The sequence below is a fragment of the Neofelis nebulosa genome, chromosome 2, assembly GCF_028018385.1.
Source record: "Neofelis nebulosa isolate mNeoNeb1 chromosome 2, mNeoNeb1.pri, whole genome shotgun sequence".
Taxonomy (NCBI): domain Eukaryota; kingdom Metazoa; phylum Chordata; class Mammalia; order Carnivora; family Felidae; genus Neofelis; species Neofelis nebulosa.
The window spans coordinates 191,894,161-191,908,733 of record NC_080783.1 but is presented as its reverse complement, the minus strand read 5'-3'; the positions used below and the strand labels follow the sequence as shown (position 1 = coordinate 191,908,733).

Here is a 14,573-nt window from a genome sequence, read left to right as displayed (position 1 = left end):
TTTTTAAAAAGTTTATTTATTTTGAGAGAGAGAGCAAGTGAGCAGGGGAGGGGCAGAGAGAGGGAGAGACAGAGAATCCCAAGCAGGCTCCATGCCATCAGCCCAGAGCCTGATGCAGGGCTTGAATCCATGAACCGTGAGATGATGTCCAGAGCCGAAACCAAGAGTTGGATGCTTAAGCAGTTGAACCACCCAGGCACCCCTGTATATATATATATGTGTGTGTGTGTGTGTGTGTGTGTGTGTGTGTGTGTGTGTATTTTAGATATAACTAATTTAATGCTAAAACTCTTGACTGGATATTGAGTTTACATATGTATAATTGTGTGCATGCATACAGCTTCAGGGGACTAGATGATTCTGTAAGGTATAACTTAATTTATCATCATCTGTTTGTTATATAGCTGTTCAGAAATAGGCAGCATGTCTTTCCGAAAATCGTAAGGGTTTTAATTTAGAAACCAACATTGGAACTAATATGAAATATTGGAGCAATGCTATCTGAAATCAGAATAGCTTTTGGAAGTTTCACTAAAATGATGCTATATTGATAACTATGAGTCTCTCCTCCCCAAAGAAATTAATAAAATCACTCTTTTGTCTGACAGTGGAAGGCAACATGTTTTATTTCATCCCACCCTATGTGTAGTAAAAATTCTATTTTGTCTATTGATAAGACCCAAACTACTTTTAAAAGCATATTTAAAGGAGGATGTCAGATCTGAGTGAGTTTTCTTTTTGGTTCCACAGAATGTATTTAACAGGCAACTCTGCCTAGAACATGATGAGAAGCTGGTATCTTATCTGTCTCTATTACGAGACATTGAAATGAGGACCAAACAGATTCAACCTCTGGACCTAAACCTGGCAGAGCTACAGGATCTGCTGTGTCAGGCCAAGGTGGGTTCCCAGAGACTTCCCCCAGGCCCACCAGCTTGGGAAAATAGAGACTCTTCAGGAGGAAAAACATGTTCAAAAATACTAACCATTTAAAGGACAAAAAAAAAAAAAAAAAAAAAGATTGAAAAAGTAGAACTGGAGATCTCTGGAGAACACCAGGAAACACTGGTCTCCCAGAAACCAAAGCAGAAGAGACTCGAGGGAGGAGTTACGGAAGGAGGAAATACAGGAGGGGGACTAAGTACAGTGAGGACTGAAAGGGAGATTTAGTGCCAGAGAGTCATTGATGACCTTGATAAGAACAGTGTTAGTAAGATCGCAGGATATAAACAAGGTTGCCATGAGAACAAATGGGAAGTTGGAAGGTGGGAGCAATTAATGTAAATCGTTCTTTCCAGAAGTTTGGTAGTGCAGGTGAGGAGAGAGGTAGGGCACTAGCTGGAGGGGGTACGCTGAAAGAGGAATGTTTTGAGTGGATTTGGGGGCCAAGAGAAAGAACCAATAGAAAAGGAGAACTCGTTAGGGGAGAGAAGCAATAACTGATGGCATGAGATTCCTGAGGACATAATTAGACAGTTTTGAGATGGGGAAACCTGGAGGTTAAGACTTGCCATAGGATTGGAGTCACAACAAGGACAGACTGTAGAAGCTGAGCAGTTCTCTCAATATCCAGAGTATGGTCTTGCATAGGGTGGCTGAAGAGCAGGTGAGGACAGTGCCCAGAACCACTAAGCTTTTCCACAGCTTATTTCTGACTTTTTTGCTGAGGATCAGAATATTGTAGACTGGCTGAGTGGGAAGGCTGGGTTGGGATATTTTATATTTTTTGGTTCTGCCCCCTTGGAATTTGGAGTGGAAGAGTCCTTCTTTCATTTGTCTTGTTTGTTTGTTTATTTTTGAGAGAGAAACAGAGCAGGAGCAGGGGAAAGGACAGGGAGAGAGAAGGAAACAGAATCTGAAGCAGGCTTCAGGCTCTGAGCTGTCAGCACAGAGCCTGACGCGGGGCTCAAACTCACAAACTGAGATCATGACCTGAGCCGAAGTCGGTACTTAACTGACTGAGCCACCCGGGTGCCCCTCATTAGACTTATTTTGTGTCACCTTATATGAGGCTAATGACACTCTTGAAGAGGCATCATCTTGTAGCAGAAGGTGTACTACACTGAGTCAGGAAACCTGAATCCAAGTCCTGAGTCCATTGCTTATCAGCTGGGTGATCTTGGACTAAAATAAAATAAAGTAAAATAAAAAAATAACATTTTCAAGTGCTGAGGCATCTCTTCTCTAAATATGGGATAATAATATCTGCTCTGCCTGCCTCAAGAATTAGTGATTGTGGGAATCAAACAAATGAATGTACATAAAACCTTTTACTAAGCTGTAAAGCATGTGCAGGCATAAGTGACAGAAAACTATGTCCACAGTTGATTCCTAAATAGTAAGAGTTCTAGCCTTAATTTTGGAGGTAACTCACTTTATCCCCTCAGGTATTAGACAGTGAGCTAAAGGATCTGTCCACCTTGGTGCATCAGCAACTAGAGCGTGTAAATCAGATTATCATCAGCCAGCCTCAAGAAGTTCCTGCTCAACTGTTGAAGGCTCTAGAGAAGGATGCCAAGAATCTCCAAAAGTCCCTCAGCTCTGTGAGTGACACCTGGAGTTCCAGACTATTCCACCTCCAGAGTGCTATGGAAGTCCAGAAGGTAGCTTCTTGTTTTTATTCACAAAGGCTCACAACGTCTGGGATGGCTCAAAGATTTTTATAGTCTAATTTGACATTTATTTCTTAGACTAAAGTGTTAAGTCAGCGTGAACAGCTAGACGGCAGACTTCAAGATCTGAGAGACTGGGTTGGCAATACCAATCTTATTCTCAACAGCAAAGAATATAACGATGACACCAATGCGGACAGCCTGAATCACTGTCTCCAGCGGTATGAGGTAGACTGTCCACCCATTCTCAAGCATGTTTTAGTTGTCCTTTGAATTGTGTCAATTTTATTTTTCTGCCAGGCAAACGAGTATCTATCTACAAAAGACTGGTTTTCCATTTTAGAAATAGTCTGTTGTGTTTAGTCTTTTAGGTTCTCATACCCTTGGAACCTCAGTCATTATGGTTATTTCTCCTTTCAGCTATTCTGTGAGGGAGAGTCTACAGAATGGTCTGTGATTATCAACTTCATCTTGTCTTGATAACTGAGCATCTAGTACCCATCCCTTGTTTCTAATTTTACACACACTAATTTCAGGAGAATTGTTGATCCATGGTTGAGAGCATGGCTTGGCAAACAAAAGGGCCAGATAATAAATATTTTAGGCCTTGCTGGTCTTATACAAATGGACCTTTTCTGTAGCAGCCATTCACTTTTGCTGTTGAAACATGAAAGCAGCTGTAGACAGTACGTAAATGAATGGTCATGGATGTGTTACAATAAAACTTTATTTACAAAAACAGATGGCAGACATATTTAGCCTGGGGGCTGTTGATTGCCAACCCCTGATCTAGACTGATGCTTTTCTTCTTGTTAAGCTTTAAATTAACTGATTCTTTTTATAGGTCAGTGAGAGAAAGGTAAAGACTGAGATATACAAGAACTGAGGTGTTTTGGTTTTTTTTCCTCCCAACATTGTTCTTTGTTTTGGTTATACTCAAGATAATATCAGATATTACTCACAGTGGTTTACCCTCCCTCTGCTATGGATAGCACACTCCTTAAATTATTTCTAAAGTCAGAGCAGAACTAAAGATATCCCCTCCTTTTGTTCCTTTTCCCCAGTCCTAAGAGTTTATCCATGGTCAGGCTTCTTGTTTCCAACCCCATCCCTTTTTGTCTTGCAAGAATTGACCTGCCATCTTTGTTTATACCCTTTTATCCAAATATATCAGTAGGGGAGTGAGTTGCAGACTTGCTCTGTTCACTAACAGGAGTATTAAAAAAAAAAAAAAAAAAAGAGTGAAAAAAAATCCTGTGACATAGTATATGGTATAAAAACACAGAGTGTCTCATGCACTGGCTTCCTCCCCTAGTTACAACTTAATGCATGCCTTTATGGGAAGACAAACATGGTCTAAGTCTTGTTTTCCTAATGACAGTTTCCCAAATCCATTTGTCACAGGTGAAGAAAGATCCTTAGCTTAATGATAAATAACCCAGAAGTCCTTTCCGCCTGCTCTGCAGGACTGCTGACTACACTCAGTTTCAAAGTGTAGATATCTTCATTGTCTTTATTGCAGTATTACACAGCTGATGATCACTAAATGTTTGTGGAAATTTTGCATGCTTTTAATTGCCTAAAAACAGATAAATGCTAGTGTTTAGGCAGGTTTTAGTGCTTTAAGGAAGCAATGGAACTGTTATATAAGAAGGTCTCGCTGTAGTCTTTTACACTTTTTAAAATGTATAAGCAACATCGTTTACTGTCAAAATCATGGTTTAGTGAACCACAGACAAATTGAGTACTTTCTCACTTCTGGTCTCCCGGTAACTCACTGCTGGACAAATACAAATAGATGTTTGAATCTAAGAAAATACAATTAGATCTATCTCAGACCCGAAATTCATGATATATTCTCCAAACATTAAAAAAAAAAAATGTTGTCTCTAGATACCTGGGATGAACAGTAGTATAATTATATTAACATGAATAATTAAAAGCTTACTGCATTTGGAAATCAAAGTCCAGTAAAGGAAACCTAATTGTAAGATATGAGGAGTTTGGAGAGAGCAGAAGTGAGAGAGATCTCCTATGCTGGTTTGGCCCTAGAAATTATCAGTATTGATTATTAAATTAACCTCTCTTTAATGTTGACTCTGATTAAAACCAACAGATTCTCCTTTGATAGAGAATTAGAAGTTTTATTTTTATTTATTTTATTTCTTTCATTTCCTTTCTTAGGATTTGAAGCAGCCCATGGCTGACAGGAAATCTCAGCTGGATGCTCTTGCTTTTGATATTCAGTTCTTTATCTCGGAGCATGCCCAGGACTTATCCCCTCAGCAGAACCGACAGATGCTGAGGCTTCTGAATGAACTGCAGAGGTCCTTCCAAGACCTTGCGGAGCAGGCCACAGCTCAGATGGATGCCTTGCAGGGCCGTTTTCAACAAATGGAGCAGGCAGTCCAGGTCAAGGTCAGACTGAACCAGCGGCTGGGCTCATTTTGTCTTTTGGGGTATCCTCTGTCTTTGAGATTTCTGGCCAGACTCCATCCGTCATAATTCTAGGAGCCTGCGTTTGCCAATTTTGAAATTTCACATCCTCCAGGCCAGTTTGGTTCTGGTCTAGGAGGCAGCTATTCTGGCTGTTTTTTCTTGCCATGTTTTTGGTTTTATGTGTGCGTGTGAGAGAATACATGTGTTTACCTGTGTATGCATGTGCAAGTATTTTCTTTTTAGTGAGACTCTACCCTCACTGTGCCTCATTGTTTCTGACTTTCAAATGGAAGTTCAATCTCCAGCCCTAGTTTCTCCTCCTTTCTCCCCCAGGAGTCTTTTGAGGGCCATTAGGAACATTCAGGTACTCTGAGCTCTTGAGAAGAATGGTATTGAAATGAGTTTTATTCTGGGGCTTTTCAAATGATTGACAGTAGTATTCCTTGACCACCTTCAAACAGCTGACAAAGAAATTTTTATCAGAATCAGATTAACTTTTTAGCACTTTAAATTTTTTTTTTTCAACGTTTTTTATTTATTTTTGGGACAGAGAGAGACAGAGCATGAATGGGGGAGGGGCAGAGAGAGAGGGAGACACAGAATCGGAAACAGGCTCCAGGCTCCGAGCCATCAGCCCAGAGCCTGATCGAGCGGGGCTCGAACTCACGGACCGCGAGATCGTGACCTGGCTGAAGTCGGACGCTCAACCGACTGCGCCACCCAGGCGCCCCAATTAGCACTTTAAAAATAATTATTATTTTCTAGCACCTTTCTTCACACTGTAATGCCTGGTGCTCATTCAATTATGGAAAACAGTGTGTAGAATCAAGGATGTTACATTTTGAAAACAAACCATCCTACCACACATAACCCTCTTGCAGAACTCAACATAATTGCATTAATGGTGACATCATAACCTAAAAATACCAAAAATGATGCTTATGCCATTTTTGCTGTTTGAAAAGTAAGTTGGAATTCAGCAAGATGCTATTAGAATGTCATTATCACCAGCAATCTGTCTTAGGGTCGCCTTTATTAAATATTGTGCAAAGTCGAATTGAGCTTTTGGGTTAGGCCTAGAGGAAATTAGGTTGGTCAGTTCCGTATGTCCCCCATTACTGCTTACCTGCTCCAACTGCATTGAAATTGAAATAAAATACTAATGAAACCCTTTAGGTTACTTTCCAAATCTGAAAATTTGCCACATCCTCACTTGGGAACTTATGTAGCATGGTGTAGTTTGTGGATAATTAACGAAATAGTATTGGTCTGAGCCACTTTAAGATATAGCCCGGATCCAGGATAGACCGCAGAGCTGCAGCAGGTGGTAGAACTGCATGTGAACATTCTCTCTGAGCACATAATTGATTCCACAATGTTTATTAACCTTGTTATTGTCAGAAATGCTCTGCTTCTCTCTATATTTGCCCTGAATGCATGTGTATGTCCGTGTGTTAACTTGTTTGCTTTGCTTTTTTCAGATTCAGTCTGCACCCATCCTAACCCATGAAGATCCCGTTTTACAGCTGAAGAGCTCTTAGGAGTTCTCTTCCAGAGCCCTTCTATTTGTCCTAAAGAGGGGGAGAGAGGGCCAATTTGGGCACCTGTTTGTAAGTGCAGGTGACTAAAACACCATCAGAAGGTAGAAATTGGTGGAAAATGGTTCCAGGAGGATGGTCAGGAGAACACATCATGCTCAATGGCTCAATTAGGTGCTTCAGTGTCATGCAGCCAAGATGAGATCTGGAGAAAGGATCAGGCACAGAAACATATTCCCTCCCTCCCCCGGGGCCTGGCTTTTCTCTTTGATATCAGTGTAGATACCTAAAGGACTGAGAAAGTTGCTATTCTTGGGCAGTTTCCTTCTCAAAATAGCCAAGCCCCTCATGCCAGGCATGTAATCATTCCATTTAATGGGTGTCTACATCCGTGAGACATTTAATTTATAAAGTCAGCTCAATTATTAAGAAGCTCAGTTAGCTTATGAATTATCCAGTTCCTTGATTTTTTTTCTTCCTGATCCAGTCCTTTTAATTTTCCGTATTTTAACTTTGTATGTAGCATATCTTCCAGTTCTGGTGGAGGAATTGATTAAAACCACTAATTTACTATTATCACCATGATATGAATATGAATTTGAAGCATCTGGACTCTCTGTTCTCCATTTCCAGGGATAATCCAGATAACTGCAGTCTGGCAAAGGAACTCCCAACCAAAACCTGGGAGCATTCTCACCTGAAATTATCCAAACTATTGACCTGGATCAACAGACTGTCCAAATGAGGGGAGCTTTCAGAATATGACTTCTGTGCTTTTTCCTGTTCTAGTCTCTCACCAACTTTTCCATCCTTAAGATATAACATTCCTGTTCCATATTTCAGGGAGTTATCTTCTATTTGTAAAAATGAGAATTATTAATTATCTCTCGGCCCCTTTGCATTTTAATTAGACCCTGCAGAAACAACAAAATACCTGTTACCAGAAACTGGACGATCTTTGCAACTGGCTAGGACAGGCAGAAAGCACATTGGCAGGCCACCAAGGTAGAGCCACCCAGCAGGATCTCTCCGCTTTGCAGAAGAACCAGAGTGACTTAAAGGTCAGTATGAGTTAATTCATTCCTCTCATTCCTTCAACAGATATTTATAAAGGCCTGCTATGTACCAGGCAACATAATGGTAAACCTCCCTGTTCTCCTGAAACTTACAGTCTCATGGGAGAGACAGACATTACACAGATCATCATAAAAACGAGCGTGTAGTTATTAACTATGATATGGATAAAGGAAAAGTTACACAAGAATATATAACAGCCAGACCCAATCTTGTCTAGGATGTCAGAAAAGATTAGTTTGAAAAAGTGTCACTTAAACTGAGAAGCAAAGGGTATATAGGAGTTAACGCACAGAGGCATGGAAGGAGGAGGAAACTATGCCAAGTACAATGTATTCAAGAACTGAAAGGAAGCTAGTTTGGTTGGACTGCAATGAGCAAAAGGAAGATTAGTGAATGATGGGAGGCAGGATCCACATCCTGCTGGGCCTCGAAGGCCACATTAAGGATAAGGAGTGATGGGGCACCTGGCTGGCTCGGTTGGTAGAGCATGTGACTCTTGATTTTGCGGTAGTGAGTTCAAGCCCACGTTGGCTAATAGAGATTACTTTAAAAAAAGAAGAAGGAGAAGAAGTGATAACCAAGGAAGTATAAGGGAGAAACCAAGCCTTGATTCAGCTGGAATCCTACTGTCAACTCCTGTTTATAGAAGAATGATCTCTTTGAAGATAACTCATTGCAAAATAAACATCCTGTTTGTGGGGAGTCTCCTCTTTTGTCTTCATCAAATGTTTGCTTAGAAATTTAAATTTTGCTGGGGCGCCTGGGTGGCTCAGTTGGCTAAGCGGCTGACTTCGGCTCAGGTCATGATCTCGCGGTCCGCGAGTTCGAGCCCCGAGTCAGGCTCTGGGCTGATGGCTCAGAGCCTGGAGCCTGCTTCCGATTCTGTGTCTCCCTCTCTCTCTGCCCCTCCCCATTCATGCTCTGTCTCTCTCTGTCCCAAAAATAAATAAACGTTAAAAAAAAAAATTTTTAAAAAAAAAAAAAAAAAAGAAATTTAAATTTTGCTTAGAAAATTAAATATTAGAAATATTTAATATTTAATTTAATATTTAATATTTCTAATAAATATTAGAAAATTTCTTAAGTAAAAAAATCTTAGAAATTATTTGCATTGGCTTAGACCTAAACCTTAAAGCAGATTATAGTGAGGGACACACATCTGATGCAGGTCTGTGTCATGCTAGCCATTCCATCTTCGCACTGTTAGCAATCGTAGAAGAAGTAACACTGAAGTCTCTACCATCCCTGTGTTCGTGTTTTAAGGATTTACAGGACGATATTCAGAATCGGGCCACCTCATTTGCCAGTGTTGTCAAAGACATCGAAGGGTTCCTGGAAGAGAACCAGGCCAAGCTGAGCCCCCACGAGTTGACAGCTCTTCGGGAGAAGCTTCATCAGGCTAAGGAACAGTATGAGGCTCTCCAGGAACGGACACGGGTGGCCCAGAAGGAGCTGGAAGAAGTGGTGACTTCAGCCGTACAGCAGGAGACTGAAAAGGTAACCAGACTGCTTTGATACTTGGTATTTTTCAAAAATGAAAATTTTGGTACCTGGCAAATAAGTAAAAGGTATATAATGAGGGGAAACTCATTGCCTTACAGAGAACAGAATTATGAAAAGGGGTTACTTTGGAGTTGGTCTGTGAGTCATATATGTATGTATGTGTGTGTGTGTATTTACAGTTTATTTATTTGTTTTGAGAGAGAGAGTGAGAGCTTGGGAGAGCAGAGAGAGAGAGAATCCCAAGCAGGCTCCTCACTGACAGCATGGAGCCCAGTGTGGGGCTCGAATTCATGAACTGTGAGATCCTGACCCAGGCACCCCAGTCAAGATTTATTTATATAAGAATCATCCTGAAGGACTTTAAGTCAAGTATAGTTGGTGGGAAGTTCATATCACCTACCCCACCCCCCAGAGAAACAGATTTTTTTTTGCTATCTGTGTACTCAGTCCTCCAATTGAAAAATGTTGGAAAGAACTTAGTGAAGAAAGGTAGTACACTGAGGAAGAAAGAGCAAATGGCATATTTCAAACATGAATCTATACTGATGATCCAACAGCACTAGGGGGAAGTAGGTGGGGGGTCTTAGTGTGCCACAAGCTATCCCCAGGCTGCCCCTATAGATTCAGTGCAAACTGTGGCACTGGTACAAGTCTAGGAGTAGGTAAAGTCTCCAGCGGCTCTCTGCACCCCCCTCAGCACCGGCAGATTGAATTAAATCCTTTGCCTGGCCACGGACTCTGACACTAATGGGGGAGGTGGAGAATGTGGAAAAGAGAAATAAGTTACCTGAAGGGGAATTCTGAAATACATGAATGTTTAATAAACTAAAATACTTGAACAGTCAGATAATGGAATTTGAGAGGCAAATTTTAGAACTCAGTGCTCTGTGCGGCAGAAAAAAGGATGGGAGTAGTCTGCATTTCCCTTAGGGAAGGGCAGCAAGTAATGAGTGTGACTGTGCTGTTTCTGACCCTACCAAGCCAGGCTATCATTTCCACACACCTAGAAAGGATTCTGTGAAGCCTTGCTGGGAAGCCAGGATTAAATCCTCTATTAAAGCCCTTTTAAATCCTGAAATTTGCCACCCACCCCTGCCCCCTACTCACTTTTTTTTTTTTTTTTTTGAGCAGTGAGATATAGACAAAATCTAGAGATTGTTGTAAGTAATTGTTTTTCAACAGATTTAGAAGATGCTCATTCTTTTTTGTGGATGCCACGACTGTTTATACGTAGTCTTAGAGCTTCTCTTCTCCTTTAGCATAAAAGTCTCACCTTTTACTTAATTTGTTCTTGTATAGCCGAGTATCTAAGGTCTTCTTACTAAACCCCTTCTATGGCTTTCAGAGTAAAGCAGCAAAGGAACTGGCCGAGAACAGGAGTAAGATTGATGCTCTCTTGGATTGGGTGACTGGGGTGGGATCGACTGGCAGACAGATGGAGCAGCTGTCAGGAGCTGGCCTGGGGAAAGGAGCCATGGACACCACTGATGGCCACAGGGCAGTGAACCAAGCCCTGGCAGAGCTGGACAAGCAGTGCGAGAAGATGAAGGTGAGGATGTTAGCTTGTCCTCACGATGCCAGGGGCTCTCCGCCACCCCAGGCAAGTCACCATAACCTCCTTGCCCGTAAATTCAGTGAGCACTTCTCAGTTCATGCCCTCTTTGATACCTCAGCAGCTTTGACACCGCTGAAATACTGTGTGCCTTGGTTTCCAAAGCAGGACTCTGCCCCAATAATCCCTTTTCCTTTCCTCTGGCCAACTTGTGAAATACTGATGTGCTTCCGGGTTGTTGCCTAAGCCTATTCTCATCTTTCAGAATATGCTTCCCTTGGGTAATTTCATCCACTCATGACACTTCACTTATTATTTATACTAGTGAATTCCAGTATGTATTTGTCTCCAGCCTAAATGCCTGTGCTGGGCTTCAAACCAGTACATAAATCCATCTGCCTATTTGTAACTTGGAACCACAAACAGCTCAACCTCAAAAACGGAGCTCCTGTTTCGTATAACACCCCTCCCCCAGTCAGATGTGTTCTTCTTCCTCTACTTCCACGTAATTGTCTGAACTAAACATCATCCTGGGCTCCTTTCTCTCTCCTTTCCCATCCTTGCTCTAAAATGCTATATCCCTGATCAACCCTTTTAGTGGTTGCCTGTTGCTCTCAAGAAACCATTCCTATTTATCTCTATTCCTTTATTCATTATTCAGCAAATATTGAGCACCTGCTATATGTCCGGCACTGGAGTTAAACCAGTGAACCAACCAGATGAACCATCTCCTAGGATATTAACTGGCATGTGCAGGCATGACTGAAAAACAGTATGTTTAGGGAACTCAGAAAACACATAGATTACCTATTTTAGTAGTGATATCTTTATAGCAAAGAAAATTTGGCTTAGCTAGAAATCTTCTATTGAATGGCCTTTGCGAGTCATTGCTGTGTTTTGTATTAGTAAGATTTTTACCTCTTGCATGCTATTCTATGGTTGGAGATCCATTTGTAGGGTATCCCCCAAAGCTGTGGCAGTCTTTTAACAGCACAGAGCAGAAATGGGTCTGCTGTCACAAGGAATGTCCTGATACTTGTTGCTGGCAGTAGTCAGCCTGACCAAGGGGCATCTCCATCCCAGGAAAGAGACTGCCTTACTCACGGGTGGATGAGAATGGGGACATCTGGGGGGGTGTACAGACAAGCTATGGTACTGCCCCTTACTATCTACTTGAGAAGGAAATATTTGTCACCCCAGCTTCCCTGAGGTAATGTTGGAAGCTGACACTGTCAGGTTGCTGACACAGGTTGAAACTGGACAATATTCCAGAAAAAATTAGGCTCTTGTCCTGATCCTAGGTAGTTGCATAAACTATAGGTAGGCAGGAACACTGGCTGAACTCCCACTGTTGTCTAATAGACTCAGGAAGAACATTTTAAACAACAAAACAAAACAAACACAACTCTGTAAAATAACTTAAATCCCATCAAAACAGAAAAAGGTCCATGTGTAACCATGTAGCTATAGCACATACAAATAAGAAATACAAATTACTTATGCTATCCAGAAATACATTTTATTCTCACTAAAATTTAAATTGTTTATTTAATGAATTAATTTTCCAAGAACTTTTCTAGTTGGGACCGGCTTCATGGATATGTAAGTGACATATTTCACAGCTAAGTATTTGCGGTTTTTATACTGTCATATGTCTGGCTTATCCAACTTACTTTCCCCTTCCACTAATGTGAGTAGTTATCAGCTGGCCATTTGTACCTTCCCTTAGGCTTAGGATGGTTTAGTAAAGACAGCCAGATTCTAGTCTCAGTTTGTCACTTAACTGTCTGGGTGACCTTAATCAAGACATATAACATCTTTCTGGTATCCCTTATCCTAATATGTTTAATATAGATATTATATTGTCTGCCTACATTGCAGGTTGTGTCCCAAATCAGTTGAGATAATACATGTGAAATCTCTTTGAAAAATGTAAGATCTTATATGTGTCAGTTCAGCTGGAATTAGTATATGGCATAATCCTTAGAGAGTGAGAGATATTGGTGGTTTTTTGAGCAGCTGGAAAAGTGGCCTATTGAGATCTTTCTCTACTTCCAGCTGTAGATACAACCAAATTTTTGTGATGTACCTGCTGATTGTCCTTTGCTTGGGGGGATTTTTTGCCAGGCCCATCACCAAGAATTGCTGTCTCAGCAGCAAAATTTCATCCTGGCCACCCAGTCTGCTCAGGCCTTCCTGGATCAGCATGGCCACAACCTCACCCCCGAAGAACGCCAGGTGCTAGAGGACAAGCTCGGAGAGCTAAAGGGCCAATATGCCTCTTCCCTGGCCCGGTCGGAGGCGGAGCTGAAGCAGGTGCAGACACTGCGGGACGAGCTGCAGAAGTTTCTGCAGGACCATGAAGAGTTTGAGAACTGGCTGGAACGGTCTGAGAGAGAGCTGGAGAACATGCATCAAGGAGGCAGCTGCCCCGAAGCCCTTCCCTCCCTGCTGAAGCGGCAGGGCAGCTTCTCGGAGGATGTCATTTCCCACAAAGGAGACTTGCGATTTGTGACCATCTCCGGACAGAAAGTTTTAGACACAGAAAACAGCTTTGAGGAAGGCAGAGGGGCATCAGCAACTGGAATGTTAGTGAAGGGTAAACTGAAGGATGCAACAGAAAGATACACTGCTCTGCATTCAAAGGTACCAAGAAGTTCCTGATGGCCTCTGGGGGAACAATCACAGCAGCCCTCACATAACTATGCATGGTTTCTGGGGCTTAGAATAAGAACCTCAGGACACAGTGAGTGAACTGATTTGTGTATTGACCACAGGCAGAATGTGTTTATGAGCTCTGCAAAAATGCAGAATGTGGAGGCCCATGGGCTAATGCCTGGTCCCAGCAGTATCAGGGGTATCATGTCTCGCTCTGGTAGGGAAGGTGGATGGAGGTGCTCTCTTCCTGTATCCTGATCAGCAGATGTGGGCTCGCAGGAGACATAGTACAAGGAAAACTTGAACCACATACACAGTCTTTATTCCTAGGCAGAGCATCTAGGTAAATCCTTACCTTCTTCCCTATCAGAGAATTCCTGTTAGCTCCCAAGATGTATAATCCAGTCAGTTCTTCTAACTTGTGTTGTGCATTTTGCCAACATCTCTGACCTCACCAAAAGGAACACTTTTTGTACCTCCTAGTCCCTGCCTTAGCCTGCAACCTGGTGTGCATTTCTTTGGTGGCTTATCATATAACTCACTAAATCTTCACAGGTCTATAATATAGTTGGGGTGAATAGTATGGATCAAACAGCAGAGGCCCCACTTGTAGAAGATGGTTGCTACTTATCTGTCCATGGAGTCCCCAGAACTACCCTCAATTGTAGTTCTAGTGAGATCCCTTTAACAAAGCCAGGCTTTTCTTTGGACTGTGCCTACCTACAAAGCTGCTGCCTCGAGCCTGCCCTTGCATAAAGTCTGCTTTCCCTATTTTTCTCCCACACAGTGTACACGATTGGGCTCTCACCTGAACATGCTCCTAGGCCGGTATCAGCAGTTCCAGAGCACTGCTGACAGCCTGCAGGCCTGGATGCAGGCTTGTGAAGCCAACGTGGAGAAGCTCCTCTCGGATACTGTTGCCTCTGACCCTGGGATCCTACAACAGCAGCTTGCAACAGCAAAGGTAGGCGGGGACACAGGCTGTTCTAGCACATGGGATGGAGCACCTACCACAAGATAAAGCAAATACTCTCATAGGTTAAAGGCAGTGGTTGGGATGCCTCGGACAAGATCTGGTTCCTAAAACAGTTAATTCTAACATCTGTGGGTATGGATAAACAGTATTATTCTTCATAGCTCCAGCAGCATCATGCTAAGTAGCTCTCGGTTCCTAGAACCAGCTTTGATTACTCA

The 14,573-nt window shown here is 42.1% G+C and overlaps 1 protein-coding gene across 30 annotated transcripts in view; it reads left to right on the top strand.

The window, feature by feature from the left end:
- The window catches only part of MACF1 (microtubule actin crosslinking factor 1), a 335,119-nt gene that overhangs the window by 217,997 nt on the left and 102,549 nt on the right, over positions 1 to 14,573 (top strand). For 23 of the 30 annotated variants that reach the window (XM_058717965.1, XM_058717978.1, XM_058717958.1 and 20 more), the window contains 9 exons: positions 751 to 900; positions 2,388 to 2,603; positions 2,691 to 2,840; positions 4,797 to 5,030; positions 7,501 to 7,650; positions 8,930 to 9,163; positions 10,515 to 10,718; positions 12,849 to 13,367; positions 14,167 to 14,343. In XM_058717965.1, the coding sequence (XP_058573948.1) occupies positions 751 to 900; positions 2,388 to 2,603; positions 2,691 to 2,840; positions 4,797 to 5,030; positions 7,501 to 7,650; positions 8,930 to 9,163; positions 10,515 to 10,718; positions 12,849 to 13,367; positions 14,167 to 14,343 (2,034 nt within the window). The remainder of the gene's footprint in view (positions 1 to 750; positions 901 to 2,387; positions 2,604 to 2,690; positions 2,841 to 4,796; positions 5,031 to 7,500; positions 7,651 to 8,929; positions 9,164 to 10,514; positions 10,719 to 12,848; positions 13,368 to 14,166; positions 14,344 to 14,573) is intronic. The other 7 variants (XM_058717974.1, XM_058717969.1, XM_058717975.1 and 4 more) reach the window with 1 other exon arrangement.